The sequence below is a fragment of the Vanellus vanellus genome (genome assembly GCF_965231255.1).
Source record: "Vanellus vanellus genome assembly, chromosome: 10".
In the NCBI taxonomy this organism is placed as follows: domain Eukaryota; kingdom Metazoa; phylum Chordata; class Aves; order Charadriiformes; family Charadriidae; genus Vanellus; species Vanellus vanellus.
The window spans coordinates 20731290-20749890 of NC_138915.1; the positions used below are offsets into that span (position 1 = coordinate 20731290).

An 18601-nucleotide genomic window follows, 5' to 3' on the forward strand; every position below is an offset into this window, starting at 1 on the left:
CATTTTCAGCTTCTTGCAAAAAAAAAAAAAAAGGACTGCATCCTTACATTTTTTTCACTTAAATGCAATTTTATACATTTGTGTTGCTTTATATAATGGAAATTGAATGTGAATGTTACCTTTTATGAATGCAACTTGCTCTTTTTTCATTACAGAAACTTTTGTTTGAAGTAATCAATAAACTTTGGTATGTTGTTCTGATTAATATATATTTGTTGTCTGTCTCCTTGGATGCTCCCAGGAAATAGTTTATAATGTGGGCTTTTCCAGGGCACTATGAGGGGGAGCATTGGCATTTTCACCAGGGGTAGGTGGTGCCAGCAAGGCCAAGCTCAGTTCGCTGATGTTGGAGCACAGTTTGTCTAAGGAAACGCTGGTTAATGCTTATATATTTTTATTTTTCCAGCAGGGTATTAGCAATTCTGCTGGTAGCAGCTGCTGCACCTAGCTGACCTATGGGCTCTAAACCCATTTCCCTCAAAAATAATGTCAAATTAAGCAAATGAGTCCTGTGAATTAAGTGAATAAATTGATTTAACTTTGTAGAGGAGCTGAACTGGGAGCTTTAGCTGACATTTAGGAACTGGGGAAAAAAAAATACAGGTCCATGTGGCTGACATATATATGCTTGGGGATTTTCTTAGTGCTGTGCAGTGGTTCTGTGTATCGTGGCTACCTGTGAATAAGTGTTTTTTTTAGTTCAAAGACTAGAAGCACACAAATGAGGGTTGTTCTGTGGTTTGTGAAGTGCCCGGAGCTGGTGAAGTCCGGGCCAGGTATTCTCATTGATGAAATTCCAACAATGCAACAGAACTGTTAAAGCGAGACTCGGAGTGTTTGTATAATACATGAGGAACATTACATAGACTTAAATTTATTTATTTATTTATTTATTTATTTTAGGACATGGGTCTGATTCAAACCGAAATGTTTGTAATGAAAAACTGACAGTTTGAAAAATTCTGTTTTGGCTGCTTCGGTTTCTTCAGCTCCCATGAGCCCCCGGAGGACAGATGGCTGTGCTATTTAAAACAAACTATAACCTTTAAGAAGCAGCTTGTGCTATTGGAAACCAGATACGCACATTGAGAATCTTAATAGCCTGAGCGAGCGATAGTGAAAACCGCCCGAAGAGCTGGAGAGGGTTTTACTCTGGGCCGGCTCCCCAGGCTGACGGGACAAAAAGTGCTAAATGTGAGCGATGGGAGACGGCGGCGGGTCACCGCGTAGTTCGGAAAGCACCAAACCGGCATTGAGAACGCCGGTGTAACCCTCCTTATTAGAAAGGAGAAGCGATGTCATTTTGTAAGGTGATTTTTAATGAGGCCAGCAATTTTTTTTTTTTTTTTTTTTAAAGGTCAGGCTGTCGGTGTGTGCCGGCTCTCGCCCCACGGAGCAGCCGCCGTGTCCCCGTCCCTCCCGCTTCCCCTGCGGCCGCTGCAGGAGGGGACGCGTCCGCAGCGGGCACCGTGCGCAGCCTCTCCTCGCCGCTGCCTTCGGGCTCGGCTGCTGAAGCCTTCGCGTGTCTGGGGATAACCTGCCAAGCTGGAAACCACGCTGTGGCCCGGAGAAAGGGCGTGCGTGCACCTGCGCGTTGCCATCCCAAGCCAGGGGTTGTAACGCGAAATGCTAAATGCAGGTCTGGCTGGCGCGGAGGAAAAGGGAGAGCGGAGCGGAGTCCTTTCTCTTTCTCAAATTGGCGTAGCAGGTGATATAAAATGCTGGTCCTGATGAAATCGGTGCAGGCTTAACCGGCTTCAGTGGGGCCAGGATTTCTGCCGGGCTGCGGTGGCCCCGCTCCTCCTGGACCAGCCTGGAAGGAGCCGGTGCTGGACCGTACCTCAGGATCGGGAGTGATGCTGCCTCATACACATGAAATCCTCCTAAAATCCCCGTTTATGAAAACCAACCAGAGATTAATTACTCTCCCTCACAAGTACTTTGATGTTGCTATGCTTATTCCCGAGGTGAGCAACTCCTTTTGCCATCAGTTTTGACTCCAAACTACATTTAGCCAGCTCTGTTTTTCCAGTTTTCAGCACCACCCTAAAAAAAACAACCCCAAAATACAAAAGCCAAGCCCTTCTGGCCCACTTTGCCCATTGTAGTTTGGGCACGAAGGACCAAGCGGCTGCTCCCCACGGCAGCTGGGTTTGGGGGCTGAGCAGGGGGCGCGGAGCAGCCGTGCAGGGGGGGAGAGCATCAGTGGAGGAATTGCCCGTAAAAGCCGATGGGGCAAACGTGATGGTGTGGGGCAGAGGTGTTCGCTGCAGCCTTCCGAGTGGTGTAGCAGGGAAAAACGGGGTTTGGGCAAGCCAGGGAACAACATGGTACAGCAAAGGGCTACAAAGATGATTAGGGAGCTGGAGCATCAATCTTGCCAGGAGAGGCTGAGGGACTTGAGTCTTTTTAGTCTGGAGAAAAGACGACTGAGGAGGATCTTGTCAATACTGATCAATCCTTCAAGGGCGGGTGCCGGGGGATGAGAACAGTCTTTTTTCGGTGGTGCCCAGTGACAGGACAAGAGGGAACGGGCACACACTTGACCATAGGAAGTTCCATCTCAACCCGAGGAGGGACTTCTCTCCTGTGGGGGCGGCAGAGCACTGGCACAGCTGCCCAGAGAGGGGGGGAGTCTCCCACTCCAGAGCCATTCCAAACCCACCTGGACGTGTCCTGTGCCACTGCTGGAGGTGCCTCTGCTCTGGTGGGGGGTGGCACTGGGGGAGCTCCAGAGGGCCCTTCCAGCCCTCACCACTCTGGGATTGCAACAATTGAGCCCCGGAGCGATGAGAGCTGGGCTGTATCTTGGACATTATTATATTAATATTATATATAATATTAATATATAACATATATATTATATATAATTATATATCATTGTATCAATATTATATATATTATTAAAATACAGTACAATATTTAATACATAACATATATTATATATGCAATTATATATAAAATATTATATTATATTAATATAAGTTATCCATCACCCACAGGACTGCATGCGAGAGCCGGGAGAGAGGGCTGAATTGAGGGTGGCAAGTTAAATTAACCTATTTAACCAGGTATTTTTTTTTCCCCGGCAACTGTCAGAGGAAGGGTGTTTCTGAAGGGGACTCTAGGAGAGAGGGCGGACTCAGCTGATGGTGGCGGAGGGGCGTTTATCAGCAGCCTGTAACGGAGGGGGTCTGCAGCGACGCGGTGGGGCTGTGGCAGCCGCAGCCGGACCCGCAGCTCGGCCATCGCCTTCTGCGCGGGCCCGCGGTGGACTACGAAAGCCGCGGCTTTTGGAAGTCACGGAAATGAAACCAATGTTTGCTCCAAGATAGAACAAAAATACATGCTGGGGAGAAATAGCCGATATGGTTATTCAGCTCAGTCTCGAAAGGCGAGCGCGTCACTGTGAGGCCTCGGATGTCTGTGGTTGCCTAAACCGGAGCATTCCTGTTTGACTAAACAGGTGTTTTTGAAGGGTGATTTCTAAAAACCGAAGAATGGCACCAGTCTCCACAAAACTTTCAAGCCTTTAGCTGGAAAAAAAAAAAAAAACCAACAACAAAACCAAACAAAAAGAGGAAGGGTTGAATTTTGTTTGAGGTTGTGTGGGGTTTTTCTTTCCAACCTCTGATCTGGAATTAATGAAATTAGTAGGAATTCTCCCTACGCTTTCTCCCTAAGATTTAAGGATAAGGAATTGCACCCGCATGAAATAAAACTCTGCAGACGGAGGTGCTGGCAAGGTTTTCCCCAGCTCTCTGAAGGGGCTCTTCCCCTCCGTAGGCAGATGTGTGTGTGCCGCTCTCAGAGTGCTGAACGTTGTTATGGGACTGGGTGAGAAATGCCCGAAAAAGACTTTTCTGGCTGTCCTTGTTTTCTTTTTACCTGTCTCCTTGTTCCCTCTGCTGCAGCTTCTCATCCCTGTGGCAGGCAGAGGGTAACGCTCGTCTCTGGAGGAGATGGACGTGCCGAGTAGGTTCTGCCAGTGTCAAACTGGAGCACCTGGATGCGGTGCTGGAATAGCTGGGCATTTGTCTTGAAACGCCTGAAAGGAGATGCCGTAGGCAGCCCAGTTTCCAAAACAAGAATCTTTGTAGCCATACAAGCTTGGTGAGACGGTAAGGAAAAGCCGTGACCGATTACCCTTCGGTTTGAGGCCACACAGCTTTTCCTGCTGGGAGCTGGCTGGTGGTGTCTCGTGGCAGCTGAACCGGCTGGCGGAGGCGCAGCCTCGGGGTGCGCGGGATTCCGGCCGGCATCTGCCATCATGGTCCAGCCCACCCACCTGGGGCTGGGGTAGGCTGCGTTGGGTATAACGACCTGATGCAGATCCCGTCTTAATCATTTTGTCTTCCCTTCGGAGAGCAAGAAAGACATTGATTGCCAAACCTTAGGGAGGACATAGCTGTATCTCCTACTGGCTGGCTTTATTGTTCCTGAAGCCGGTGTCGGAAGCGGGTATGTACAGCGGTGGTGAGTCCCGGTTACAGCAGGGCATCCTCTGTGCAGTGGTAGAACAAAAAAAGAGACTTTCAGCGCTGGGCTGGGCCTCATTTCTGCACGAGCTGTTGCAGTTTAGGGAAAATAGCATTTTCCCTGATGCACTGTGACTGTCTTTCCATGGTTGTAGCCTTGCATACGGCTATTTTATAATCACATTTTACTGCTGTGCACCTGGGCTCGATTTTTTTGATGAGTAACTGCACGTGAACTCTCCCTATCACACGAGACATGCTTTATGACCAGAGAAAAAATCGTCTATTCAAACTGGTAAGTTAGTGAGGGGCCGCTGTGTTACAAAGAGCACTGGCTGAACGCATAGTTTTTCCTTGAAACATTCTCTATCAGTGTAAGAAGGGACACAGTCTACCAAAGGACAGTGTTTTTCATACTGCCATTGTTAGACCTTGGGTCCTAAATTAATAGCCCCGACTGCTGAAGTGTTGGAAAAAGTCTGCTATTACGGCATAGAGCATAATTAAAAGGTGGTTTTGGAAAAACAGGAACATCCACTTCTCTGTGCCGCCTTCCTGGGCAGCTCAGGCTCCTGTGGAGAATGAGCTGGCACCGTTTGAACCTCAGCATCGGGGAAACTGAGGCTGGTGGGTCAGGCCGGTGGTGTGCTGAGAGCTCTGGCCAGCTTTGGCTATAGCATGGCTTAATGTAGTTCTCATAGGAATTTGCTAGAATGCTGCTTGCAGAGGATGAAAACACTCTTTTTTTTTTTTTTTTTCTTTTTTTTCTCCCCTCTTAGAGAAGTGCTACAGGCACTAAGGTGGGGGAGTGGCTCTGGCTGCAGGGCAGTGCGCTGGGGGACACTGGAGAGTAGCAGTAAATTTTTAAAAAATAAATAAAAAAAAGGGGGGAAAGGAAAAAAAGGGAAAAAAGGGGAGGAAGGGGAGGGGAAGGGAAAAAAGAGAAAAAAGGAGAAAAAAGGAAAGGGGGAGGAAGGGGAGGGGAAGGGAAAAAAGAGAAAAAGGGAAAAAAGAGAAAAAGAGGAAAAAGGAAAGAGGGAGGGGAAAAGGTAAAAAGGGAAAAAGAGAGGGGGGAAATGGAAAAAATAAAAAGGGCAAAAAAGGAGGGGAAAAAGGAAAAAGGTAGGGGGAAGGAAAAAGGTAGGGGGAAGGAATAGGGGGGAAAAGGGGGAAAAGGGGGGGAAAGGAAGGGAGAAAAGGGGGAAAAAGGGAAAAAGGAAGGGGAAAGAAGGGGAAAAAAGGAGAAAAAGGGAGGAAAAAGGGAAAAAAGAAGGGGAAAAGGGAGAAAAGGGGAAAAAGATGGGGGAGGAGTGGAAAAGGGGGGAAAAGGTGGGGGAAGGGAAAAAAGGAGAAAAAGAAGGAAAAAAAGGAGAAAAATGAGGAAAATGGGAAAAAAGGAGTGGAAAAGGGTGGAAAAGGCGGGAGGGGGGAGGAAAAGGGGGGAAAAAAGGAGGAAGATAGGGAAAAAAGAAGGGGAAGGCGAAAGTGCCGCGGCCGGTCGGGGCGGAGGCGGCGGTGGCGGTGGCGGTGCCGGGGGCGGTGCGGGGGGCGGTCGGAGCGGCGGCGGGTCCCGCCCCCTTCCCACGGCCCCGCCTCGGCGGCCGCGCGGGCCCGGGGCGGCGGCGGCGGCGGCGGAGGGGGGAGCGGTGCCGGCGGCGGAGCGCTGCCGCGGGGCATGGCCCTGGCCCCGGCCCCGGCCCCGGCTCCGGCCGGTCCCCCGCCGGGGGGCACCTCGGCGGGGGAGATGGAGCGGTACTACTGCCTGCTGCGGGCCGCCGCGCTGCTGGAGGCCGCCGCCGCCGGTGAGTCCCGGGGGCTGCCGGACCCCGCGGGTGGCACACGTGTCCGCGACGGGGGGTGGCGGCGAAGGGCTTTCCCCCCACACCCCGCGGTGTCCCTCTCCCCGTTCGCCTCCCGCAGCCCGGCGGGGGGGGGGGGGCGGCTCCGGGCGGCGGTGGAGCCGGGGATGCCGGGGCACGGCGGGGAGATGCGGTGGTACCCGAGTCCGGGGAAGCCTCCCGGGAGGGGTCGGTACACCGGGGTGGCCGAGGGCTCCGAGCGTTACTGGTTTGGATGGGTGGCACGGTCGGAGTGGAACGGCCCCGTTCCCCACCGAGAAGCCGTCTCCCGTTGTGCTGCTCACACGTCCTTCTTGTTACGGGAACACGGTGCTCAAAAGGCATTTTGGAGAAGGGCAGTTGGTTTTGGTGAGCGGAAGGGTGTTTGCCAGTGCTCATCCCCTTCTCGGGTTCCCCATGGCCAAAAAATGAAGAAGTCTGCTGGGAAGTCGCGCGGGTCGTGGTGTGCCCTCTCCCAGTTTCTGAAGTAGAAAAGCAGTAGATAAGTGCGTGTGTCTCCGTTGGACATCCCCTCTTCCCTCCCTCCTTCCTCGGTCTTTAAACATCAGTTGATCCCCGGCTGCGCTGGGGCCCGCGCGGCGCTGGGGCGATGTTGCTGCGGTTGTATGGCTGCACACCCTCCGTGTGAGAAGCAGAGGCAAACTGATCCCTCGCCCCCGGGCTGTGAGCCGCTCGTGCGCTTCAGGGGTGTTTCCTTTGATGGATGGTGATCTGCTCATAAGCTGTGTGGGGGCCCCAAGTTTTTTGTTAGTTTGTTTTCTTGTGGGAAGAACGGGCTTGGTTTTGTTTGCTTTGTTTTTGCAGGGAGGTCTTTCATAATCCAGGAAAGGTAGTGGCATCTCGGGTGACTCCAGCCTCGCTAGAGGCCGCATACCTTGTCAGGAGGCAAAGGCACTCATCGTTCCTTATTTGTTCACAGCTGGCAGAGCGCTTGGAGCCGGGCCAGGCACAGAAAAGACACACTGACCCCCCAAAAAAACCGCTTCCAGTCTAATTCTGCTTTCCTTGACCTCTTTGCAATGCACAGTTTGGGGTGCGGGAGGAATTTATCGGGGAGGGGGTAAGTCACAGGTGAGGACTTTACCAATGTGTCACGAGATGCTTTTGTACGTGCTCTTCTGGGATGATGTTCACAGCAGCACTGTGGGCTGTCCTGTCTGCTGGACCTGGGCTGACCTGTTCGTTTCCCGCAGCCCGCAAATGGGGCAGGGAAACGTAGACGGGGGTGATCGCAGTCAGTTAGCAAAGGATGCTGCTTGAATGGATGTGATTAAAAAAATAAGTCTGATGCTCCTTGCACTGGTGTCGGCGATGAAACACCCACGCTGCTTGAACGGGAGCTGGGCGACACAGGGATGGGGACGCAGATGGTGAACGTTTTCTGTGAGCGATGTGACGGAAACTGGGTGAAAGCGGGCAGTGGGTTTCTCGTGGGCATGAGCCCCGTCTTCTAACCATCTGCTTTTGGCAGATGACCTTTGTATAACGCTCGTACGAAATCAAAATATCTCCACAAAGGCATGCTTGTGTGGTTATGGCCGCAGGATCCGGACACGTGTTTTGGCATCTACATAGATTCTTAGAATGAGATATTGAAAAAGATCTGAAGTTGAGTAAGGTTCCCCAAATCATGAGATGAAAAATAAATCAGGAGGGTTTGTTTTTTTTTTTCCTCATCACTGATTTCTGAGTGTTCAGCCCGATCTGGGACCATGTTTTAACCATTTCCCTTCGCGCATCAGTACCGGAAACATTTATGGTCGTTTCTACTGGAAGGTGATGTTTCCCCGGTATCTGCCTTACAGTGAGATATAAGCCTATATAAATCTCAAGCCTTTTACAGCCATTCTCGTCTTTAAAATGACTTGGGCTCCCTGGGAGAGCTGCGAGAGTACAGGGCCAGCAGCCTCTGAAGGCTCTGCGCCGCCGTCAGTCTGAACCCTTTTGGGTGGACCACGGAGGAGTAGTAGACTGGGAGCAGTCAGTAGTACGTGGGATGTGCTTCCTCTCCCTACATCACATTTGCTACAACTGCGGTTTAATGGTTTGTCATTCATTTACCAGGACAAAAGCGAAGTGACAGCAGGGCTGTGTGGGAGGGAAGCAACTGAAGTGTAAAAAACGGTGGGGGTAAGAAAAGAGTCTTCCGAAGCGCTGTCTTTGCCACCGAACTGAACTGGAGGGCGCTTGGAGACATGGAGCTTCCCCCGTGCGCCTGGGGATGGGGAGTTGGGAGCTTGGGAACCGCCGCTGGTCGCGCTCGTGGTGAGGAGCCTTTTGTTAAAGTCGGTTTTGGCAGGTGGGACTTGTAAGGAAACCCCGGGGCTGCAAACCAAGCGAGTGCCCTCAGCCTCATCCTGCGAACGGGCAACTCCATGGCGGCGGGCACACGGCACCGTGGCAGTGGTTGTTTTGGCTCCTCGGCTTGCTCTGCTGCCCAAGCTGAGTCGTCCCATCGGCCAGCTTCCCTGCGCCGCGCGACTGAAGGCCACGGCCGACCTGGGGGCAGAGCAGCAGGAGCACCAGGAGCCGTGGTGGGAAGATTTTGGGTGGAGCTGCCTTGTCTCCCGAATCCCTTTTCCTCCCAGGCGATGCTGGACTTGGTTGTACAGCGGGGCTGAGTCAGGAGCTCCCGGGGCAGAGTCGGTCCCTGGGAACCCGCGCCGGCTGAGCGGCTGTAGGGTGCAATTATCCATCTGCTGCTCCGTGGGTGTCTGTCCAAGGGCTGGGTGGTGTGAGACAGGCAGCGAGCGCCAGCGATACCCTCCCTGGCCCACCTCCTTGCTTTCCACGCCGCTGACCTTCTCCTGCCGCGGGGAAGCGCTCTGCTGGGTTCGGAGATGCCAGAATGGAGCATTTCCATTTCCGATTCGGGGAAAACTGGTTTTAGTTTCCCTCATTTTGCAGCAGAGTTTCCAGGTGATGCCATCGCGGGAGCCTGGCTGTGCGGTGTAGTTTCCTGGCCACAAGGGCTGTGAAAGCAAATAAGTTGTTCCAGTGACTCCAGTGAACTTAATTCCAGGTTCCTCAGCAGGTAATGGGCCCCGAGGATTTACTGCTGTTACGTCTCCCGGGAGTGACTTTGTGCACAGAGCTGGAATTTGGCTTGGAAAAAGCAACGCTTGCGTGGTGGTGAATGAGGTGGAAGTTACCGATGCGCGCCTGCGTTCTTACTTGGCTTTGGAAGTCTCTTGTGCTGAACGGGCTCTGGTTTGGGGGCCGCCGGCGTTGGCTGGGGAGGTGCGCACCGGTGGCAGATGCCACCCGCGCCTTCCCCCGCGCAGCTGGCGACCGTGCCCCGCACTGGCGTGCGAAACCCCTGCAAACGCCACCCTCGGTCTCCCCTAAGGGAGGAGGGGCTGAAATGGGGAATAGGGAGAAAATGAAAAGCGCGCTGAAGCTCCCAAGTATCAGAAGCGCTTTGGAGAAAATTTTCTCAACTCCCACACTGCGCTTGAATCCGCAAGGGTGGGTGTTGAGAAACTTCGCTACGTTTCTTGCGATAGATGTAAATTTGCGTATAGCTGAGCTGGCTTTTATCTTTCCCGATTTTTGCTTAGTTTGGGGTGATATGAGAAGATAGCTTTTCTGCTTGGACGTGAACGCATCAGAGCATCCAGTATTTTGTTCCCTCGCGTTAGCAGCTTAGCTGCAGCAATAACAGGAGGTAACACGTAAGCCTTGCTGCCACTGAGTTTACTTTTGCTTCACCTTCTCTGAGCAAAGCTTCCACGATTTGCCAGCTGTTTAAATCTAAATTGGAAGAAATTATCCCCCCTCCCCAAATTCCATGGTCCCCGGTGCACAGGGACCTTTTAACCTCCCCTGAGCATCCTCCTCCTCGCTGGTGTCACGGCTCAGCCCCGGCTCCCGCGGACCCTTCTGCTCCCTCCAACTCCCCAAATTATATGGGAGGATGGATGATGTTCCTGTGAACGTGGGATCCTGAGCTGGCTGCGCCTTGTCCTCCCGGCAGTGGTCAGCAGGAATGAGGTTCAGCCGGTTTTGTGTGGCAGCGAGGGACCGCAGCCGAGCCGTGCCGCTGCCCTGGGTGCTCCCGCTGGAGGGATGCCCGGGAGCGGGAGGCTCCTGCCCCGGGGCTCGCAGGCTCGGCCACGGGGCCTGATCCAGGGTCGCTCTGCGCACGCCTGGACGCGCTGCCATCCGATCCCTCGTCGGCCGATCAGCTCCTATTGTAAGGAGATGATTCAGCTGGTCCCGTGAGGACGTGCCTCTGTGGGATGGGCACGCTGCCTGCATGGTGGTCCGCAAGCCTCGACTGCGCCGAGTTAACATTTCCTCCCTAATTCTTATCTTTTTTTTTTTTTTTCACAGCATTTTCTTTTACATTTTCACTCTCATCCTCAGAGTACATAAATCTAAGCCTTTTGAAAAGGTCATTCTAGTTTTTCAGAAGCTTCATTTTTCTTTGTGTTTTTTTTTTTTTTTTTTTTTTTTGCTGTATGGTTTCTTAGCCGAGCACGCTCCCAGGTTTGGGTGGTGGGGATGTGTGCCTGCGCTGAAGCATCGACTGCAGATGAGCCCTGGAAGGCCTCGGTGGAGAAGCACAGCCACTAGGTCAGACGAGAGGACCATCTGGTGCTGTATCCTACCTCCTACGCTGTGCCGGAGCGGGTGCTCGGGGAGAAGTAAAAGAAAGAGCTTGCAAACAGAGCGAGCCTTTCCTCAGAATATCCTCCCCGGTCTGACAAAGGATAATTTAAGCGGTCGTTGAACCAGGTATGGTGACCAACCCGTCATGCCTAGCGATGGACTAACCCTCCTGGGGCTTTCCACGGCCTTTTTTGAATCGCGGGGTGTTTTTGATGTGTTCCTGCCTGACGCCACCGCCTCGGTTTCCCGTCTGTGACATGAGATGAGGCTCCTGATGCAGTTTAAATCATGGTTGTCGCCGGGGCGTGCTCACATGTGGATAGTTACTGCGGCGATTCGGGACGATGGGTTTGCGTTCATGCCCACGTAGCCGTGGACGGTGGTGGCTGCGCCGGGGCAGCCGATGCCGGTGGCTGTCCTGCACAGGGCATGGCTCTGTGGGGGCCATGTCCCTTTGAAACCATGGCGTGGCGGCTGCTGCTGTGCGTTCTGTCCTCTCTGGCTCTGAAGGAGGTGTTTTGCTGCTGACCCACCTCCACAGCAAACTCTCCGAGGGTCGCCTGTGCCTGGCTGCCAGCATCACCGGGCCCCTGGCAGCTCCTGGGGTGGCCCCAAGGCCACCTGTAGCATGGGGACCAGCATGTGCTGCCAGCACCCGAACCACCCGTGCCCTCTAAATACACCCTGTCCGTCCACGGCTCCCACCACGTTCCTGGGGTGCAGCTCTTCCTGTGGCTCTGCCATCCTTTGTTCCCCGTGTTGTTCTGATGCTCTTCCTGAGAGGTAACAAGAGGGAACGGGCACAAACTTGAGCGTAGGAAGTTCCATCTCAACCCGAGGAGGGACTTCTCTCCTGTGCGGGCGGCAGAGCACTGGCACAGCTGCCCAGAGAGGGGGGGAGTCTCCCCCTCTGGAGCCATTCCAAACCCGCCTGGAGGTGTCCTGTGCCACTGCTGGAGGTGCCCCTGCTCTGGCGGGGGGTGGGACGGGGGGAGCTCCAGAGGGCCCTTCCAGCCCTCACCAGTCCGGGATTCTGGGATTCCTATAGAAGCGGGTTTTGCAAGCGCATCTGCCAAGTCGAGGATTTACCGGCGTGTGGCTGGTGGAGGTTTGCCATCAGGCTATCGACAGGACCGGCCGAGGAACCCCATCACCTTTCTCGGGATCAATACCCTCGCGTCTTCCAGAAAAATAAGCATTTAAAAACCTAATTGAATTGCTAACCGTCCCCTCCAAACGACGACCTGGTGCGGACTGGCTGTGGGTAGGAAGCGGGTGCCTGCGGGCCGAGCCCGGGGCTCGGCGGGATGCAGATGCTCCCGTGCAGCCCGCCGCCGCGGTGGGGTGCGAGCTGTCCCCGCGGGCGGCGGGGGACAACGGGGCTTGCGGCAGTCCGAGGGTATTGAAGCTTTCTGCCATCAATATTTTAACGGGTCTTTTGTGTCGCTCGCTTGGCGCGGGGGACAGCTGCGCCGCCTGGAATTACAAACTGTTGGATGCGCCGGGTTTTAGCGCGGCAGCAGAAATTGCTGTTTAAGGCTGAGGTGAGTGAAGGTGGATTTGCTCCACTTGGCTCCACCGAACAGCAGTGGGGCCTCCTCTTTGCAACAGGTACCCCAGAGACGAGAGCGTACATGTGCCAGGGCGGGATGGATGAGCGGCTGAAGGTGGTTTTGGCACACACGAGGGTGTGCGCAGCTCACGGTTGCTGTTAGGAATGACTAATGATTATATATATAGCTTCTGCAACGCACCTGAGATCGCTTGCAAGTGCAGAAGAGGACCACAGCAGTTTTGAACTTTGCGCAATCAAGTCTCTTAAGTTTCTTCCCGGGGTGCGGAGAGAAGGGAATTTATTTGTTGTAGGGTATTTATCACAGAAGGGAAAAGGTGCTCACAGGTCTAAACCGGTGGCCAGGCTGTTACCTCCAGTATAAAGGTGTAATTGCAGCTGTTAAACCCCCATGTGCTCTGCAGCTCTGGATGACTTTGGTGAAACCGAGTAGAAACGTGTCTTTACCAGCAGAGTCCTCTTTTTCTGCCCTATGAATTTTGAGAAGCCCCTGGTTGGGACCCGCGAGCCCCTGTGAGCCAGCTTGCTGCGTACTCCCTTGTAGGGAAAAATGATCCCTTGGCCTCAGGTCCCCAGAGAGGAAGCCACCAAGTCCTGGCTGGTGGGCTTTGTGTCCGATCCCGAGACCTTCGGTTCTTTGCTGTGTGGAGAAACCGGTCCTGTGGGTTGTGGAGACCTTTTCCTACTCAGCTGTCCAGGTGAGCCCGACACAGAATCACAGCATCTCCCAGACTGGAAAGGACCTGTAAGATGGTCTAGTCCAATCGTTACCCTAACACTGCCAAGGCCACCACTACACCATGTTCCTGAGCACTATATCTACATGACCCTTAAATACCTCCAGGGATGGGGACACCATCCGACAGTTCGTCGGGGTTTGTAACGCCCACCCTTTGATCCCAGGTCTCGCACAACCCGTACAGACGTGGACACCCACGTCTGCCTGATGGATGGGGGCTGCTGAGGTCTTTTCCGCTCTTGTCATCAGACACGCTCCTGGCCCTTTGCTAACATCGTACCCTGTTGGCACTTGTGCCTGTTCCCGTTTGCGAATGAGGAACTGAAGCCGTGGGAGACACGATTTGCTCACAACTACCGAAAAGTTTGGTCTCAAAGCCAGGATGCAACCTCCGGACCTTGGCTCTCCGTCCTCTGCTCTGTAAAATAACCTTTCGGTGAATACAGCAGGCCTTGTTGAGGAGCACAATGTCCTGTTCTCCGAGGAACGTGCCATTCGGCAGGGTATCTCCGCCGGCGCCGTGCCGCCTGGCCGGCCGCCAGCCCCTCCTGGCCCCGGTTCCCGTGAACCCTGTGCCAACCCCCCCCCCCCCTTCCCCGGCTCTGCGCGCACGCAGTGTCCTGTCCTCTGCCCGGGCAGGTGCGGAGCGGGACGGAGAGGCAGGAGGGGTGGATGGGGTGCGGTGGAAATTAGGATGCGACTCCAGGTGTGAGCTTGTCGGGGAAGCCACCGCCTGGAGACCGCGCAGGTGGGGCACGGTCCCCGGGAAGGTGCTGGCCAAGCGGTGGGCAGTGAGGGCAGCGTGTCCCCGTGCCCCTGCCCCACAGCTGGGGACACGCGCTCTGTCCCTCGGCACCGTGCTGTTGGGCAGCCTTTGAGTAGACCTCGTGCAAGCGTGTCGCTCATGGTAAGGCAGTTTGCCCAGAGTATAAAATAGTATTTACTTTTTATTTTTTTTCCTCTAATAAGTCCCTCTGTGTCGCTTTCTGGACAGGGTGTGCTGCGAGGGTGAATGGCGATGTTTCTTGTTGTGTACTGGATTGAAGCCAAAGTCTTTTGGAATTGCTCAGGGAGAGAGCGGGGTGAGGCTCGGCGGCCGGGACGCACACCGGGGCGAGGGACACTCGGGTTTCCTGCGGCCACTGTGGCCCCAGCCGCTGCCGTGGGGTGGATTTCTGTCACTCTTCCTGGAGGAGCTCTTTGGCTTTTGCAGATAATTGAATTTCCAGGGAAATCGTTCCCCTCATCCAAAGCGAGTGCCCGGAGCGATGGGCTGCGGGGTCCCTCCTGCTGAGTGTTTGGAGTCTGGACCAAGTTAGGGGGACCAATGGCAGGGTGGTGTGTTGGTCTTTCTCCTCCGGTACAGGACCGTGTTTCTATTCTTAGCCCCGATGAACATTTAATTTTGCAAAGCAGAGCGACTTCAGCCGGAGAAGCTGAAAGGGCCACACTCGGCGGTGCACCGGGTTCGTGCTGGGGCACTCTGCTCGAGGGGATTTCTGTCCCCGCTCCTGCGCGCAGCAGATGAGATGGGGATGGCTCAGTCTTCACGCCCAGCCTGGCTTGTGCTCCATCAGCGGTCCGGGGAGGCTCAACCTGGCACTGGCCAGGGACAGCCAGGAGAAGCCACACACATTGAAACTCCCCGAGCGCCGCACCTTCCTGCAGACGCCGTTGGTTTGTGTAGGTCTGTGCCACGGGTGTTGTTACCCTCAAAGGGACTTTTGGAGGCGGGTGGACCTTCCTGCGGTGGGACGACCCGAGACAGACGCTGGCTGATGACCCCGGTTAGCCCAGAACAGGAAAGGGAAGTAGGTTACAAATGTGCTGATTTGCAGACTGCCTTGACGCGGCTTTGTTGGTTGTACGTGTCCAAATGGACAGGCAGCTGAGGACAAGCAGATCGTGGAGAAGCTCAACGTGATCCTTTACCCTTTTCATTTGATTTACTTCAGTTTTGTTTCCTAGACTACGGCAGCAACCCTCGCATGAGAAGCTGCTATTCTTCATTCACAACAAAGCCATCTCCAAATGGATTTTATAGTTGCAAGCAATATTTGGTCAGTGTTATGAAGTGTAAGGCGTTGTTACATCAGCTTGGCAGATGCCTTACGCAGCTGCTGTCTGCAGATGCTGCGGGCCTGCGAAGCTTTGGAAAGAAAAGAAAACAATAGTCACCAAAGAGCAAAGCACTTCAGAGTTTAATTGAGTTTTACAAGAGGAATTTGGACTCAGACTGTAGCTGTCCCCTCGCTGAATGTCACTGCAGACCTCCACAGCGCATGAAAGACCCGCTGTGCTTGCATCGCCTCGAAAGGGAACATCTCTAACAATGAGCATCATTCTTGCAACCCCAGTCTGTGCGATGGCCTTGAGATACGGTCCTATGGAGAGGACCCAGCAAAATGTTCTGGGCTGTGTAAACCAAATGATGGGGACAGGCTGGATGCAGCGGGGCTCCCTGCTGAGCCACGTTAGTTTTTCTTGGAAGAGTAGAGGCTCTGCATTTCCCCTTTGTCTTTTCCCTGCTTGGCTTCACGCATCCTCCGAAGCTCTGTGTCATGGCAACGATCTCCTCCGTAGAGGAGTCTCTGAATGTAATAATTGCAGCAGCGTTTTATAAATACCCAGTTTAGAGCCTATATATATATATATATATAAAAAAAAAATGTTACTACACTGTTATGACAATTTATCATCTAGATGCTGCTTGGTTTTAGCAAGACCCTGAAGCCTGAGGTCATACCAACCGCGTGGGCATAGCGGTGTAGTTTGTAAAGGGCTCAGGGCTGCTGTAACGCGAGGGGTTCAGGCTTGGTTTCGTAACAGCACAGCTCTATTCTGTAGTAAGCTGATGATCACAAAGCCTCTTTGTAAGAGAAACGAGTGGACTTGCGTGAAACCTTGACTTCCTCCCCCTTGTGCCGAGCGAGATGCAAGCTGGCTGCGCCGTTCGTCGCCCGTGCTGGGCAGTACCCCGGGGTCTATTCTGTACTGTCCCAAGGGTGTCCTTCAAATAAGAAATCCCCAGTTTGGTAATGAGCATCAACTGAAGCCTTGTTTGAGAGGCGGATATCTTTGGTGCCCCCCTGCCTTTCACTGCTCTTTTTTTTTTCCCCCAGAGATTAGTATTGAGGACAAAGGTCATGTTTCGGTACAGGATTTACAGCAACATCCAACTGATGTGCCGCGGGCACAGCAATAAGCTTTGCGAATTCGATGCCAGCGCTTGATTTTCCCTAAGATTGGCCCGGGAGGTTGAGTTCGATGGCCAATGCGGAGCGAGCGATGGGTTGGCCAAGGAGCGGCTCTAATGGGACCACAATCAGCCTGTTGTTGTGCCTTGACCTTACCAGAGGGCAGCCGTCCTGCTCCTCCGTCCCTTGTTGGGTTCTCCTACCTCGCAGGAGATGGGGAGGGTTTGTAAGGGAAATCCTCCCCGAGCCTTCACTGCCTGAAGTAAATGACTCCCACCTACTCTTCCCTCCAGTGAGTTATTTTGGGTGCTCAACTTGGGACTGCTCAGAAGGGCCTGATTTTCTGAAGGTGCTGAGTGCCCTCTCCCCAAAATGTCACCCCTTGGGAAGTGAGAATCTTGGAGTCATAACGGTGCTTAGGAAATATGGCTCTCCACCTCTGTGCCAAAGTCAACGATGAAACCTTCCATGGAATAAAATGTTGGGGAGCAGGGTCCTCGCTGGAAACCAGGAGTCCCAAAGTGGGTCCCTCCTCGAGCGTGGTGGGACCCCCCGTCCTGTGGTGCTTTGCCACCTCCAACCCAAAAACGCCAGGTCCCCCTGCGGCCATGGCCCTGGTGGCACTTGCTGAGTCGGTGGACTGTGCGTGACAGGGGTGGCCCACACCCGCCTTGGCAGGGGACACGGCACAGGGGGTCCTCCTGCACCCCCCCAACACGGGTGGGATTAAAACATCCGCTGGTTTTTTGCGGTTCCCGTGAGGATCGGTGGGAAATTGCCGCTAAGAGAGACTTGAGAGAATAAGCACCAGACTCTGGGGTTAAAGGATGCATCTTTGAGATGGTATTTCTTTTCTGGAAAGCAAAGTTTGAAAATACCTGTGGAAAAATGCTACGTTTTTTCCAACCGCGCTAGTCCCCAGCTTAGTTTAAGGCCGCAGAGAGATAGGTTGTTCTCGTAAGAAAATGTCTTGCAAAAAAAACTTATAAATTAAGTTATTTTTTAATTTTTTTTTTTTTTTACCATGCAAAGGTTAACCCCCTTTTCCCACTTCCCCTGTTCCCAGGATGGCTGTCAATACAGCGGCATTTCCCTCCCATACCACTGCAGAGCCAGAACCAAAAGCTGCATTAACTGCAAACCTGCAGCCGCGTTTGCTTTTACTGCTGAGCACCGGCGTTCCAGCGCCGGGCAAAGCTTTGCCGGGCTTGCCAGTGGCGGTATTTTCGGGGAGAGCGGGCGGCAGGGGTGGGCGAGGTGAGCTGGCGTTGGGGACAGGCTTCACCCCCACTGGGACGAGCACAGACGAGCTGCTTCATGCGTTGGAGCTCATCAAGCTTAACTGGGATTTTTAGCAGTATGAAACTATTAAGCTGGGGGGGGGAATAATCAATTCATAGGGAAGAAATGCGTGGCCGCTGCTTGTCCTCAGGTTAGGTGAAGCAGTTGAACGAGAGAGAAATATTTGAAATATCTCGCAAGACAAACTTCTTCCTTACCGAGGCCAATTCTGCGGCCCGTTAAAATGAAGAATGTGTCTGTCGATGCCAGTGGGACTCAGGCTCGATGCTTAACAAACAAAAATAACATTTTTATCTACGAGAGGAGAAAATAGGGGCGCGGGAGAGCAGAGAGGAGCCCGTGGGCGGTGGGCACCGCCGGAGGCACAGTACCCCCCGCCCCGGGCACCTCTGGGCTGCTGTGCTGCAGCTCCACGCAGCCGTTGGAAGCCTGAAACATCCTTAGATGAAGTAGAAGTGACCGGAAAGCTTTTGGAAAAAGTGAAATAGAATAAATGATGATTACACTGGAGTGTGCTGAAGTATGCAGCCCCTGTGATTTAAAACAGCCCAAAGATTACTCCCTCGGACCGACTCTGTAAAATAATCAGTGTTTAAAATTTGATTATCGTGAAAGCACAAGGACTTTAATCTGTATGGATGTGCTTTAAAACATTTATTTGCAGGAACAAGGATGTTTAATTTTTAGCTATCATTCCATTTATAGATAATCCAGAAAAATGTCTGCCAGCTGTAAGCTCCTCTTATGTTTAATCAGCCTGGGTTTTGTTTCCTTCTCCCAGGGAAAGGTAAAGTCACGTATATTGTTCCGATGTGCTTCACTGCCACTGAAATGGTCAG

At 53.3% G+C, this 18601-nt stretch overlaps 1 protein-coding gene across 1 annotated transcript in view; it reads left to right on the forward strand.

Moving 5' to 3' along the window:
* Positions 1–6153: 6153 nt before the first annotated feature.
* MCF2 (MCF.2 cell line derived transforming sequence) overlaps positions 6154–18601 on the forward strand; it is a gene marked incomplete at its 5' end in the record, with an annotated part of 60775 nt that continues 48327 nt past the window's right edge. Inside the window, one exon of the mRNA XM_082488335.1 lies at positions 6154–6280. Within this exon, the coding sequence (XP_082344461.1) occupies positions 6154–6280 (127 nt within the window). The remainder of the gene's footprint in view (positions 6281–18601) is intronic.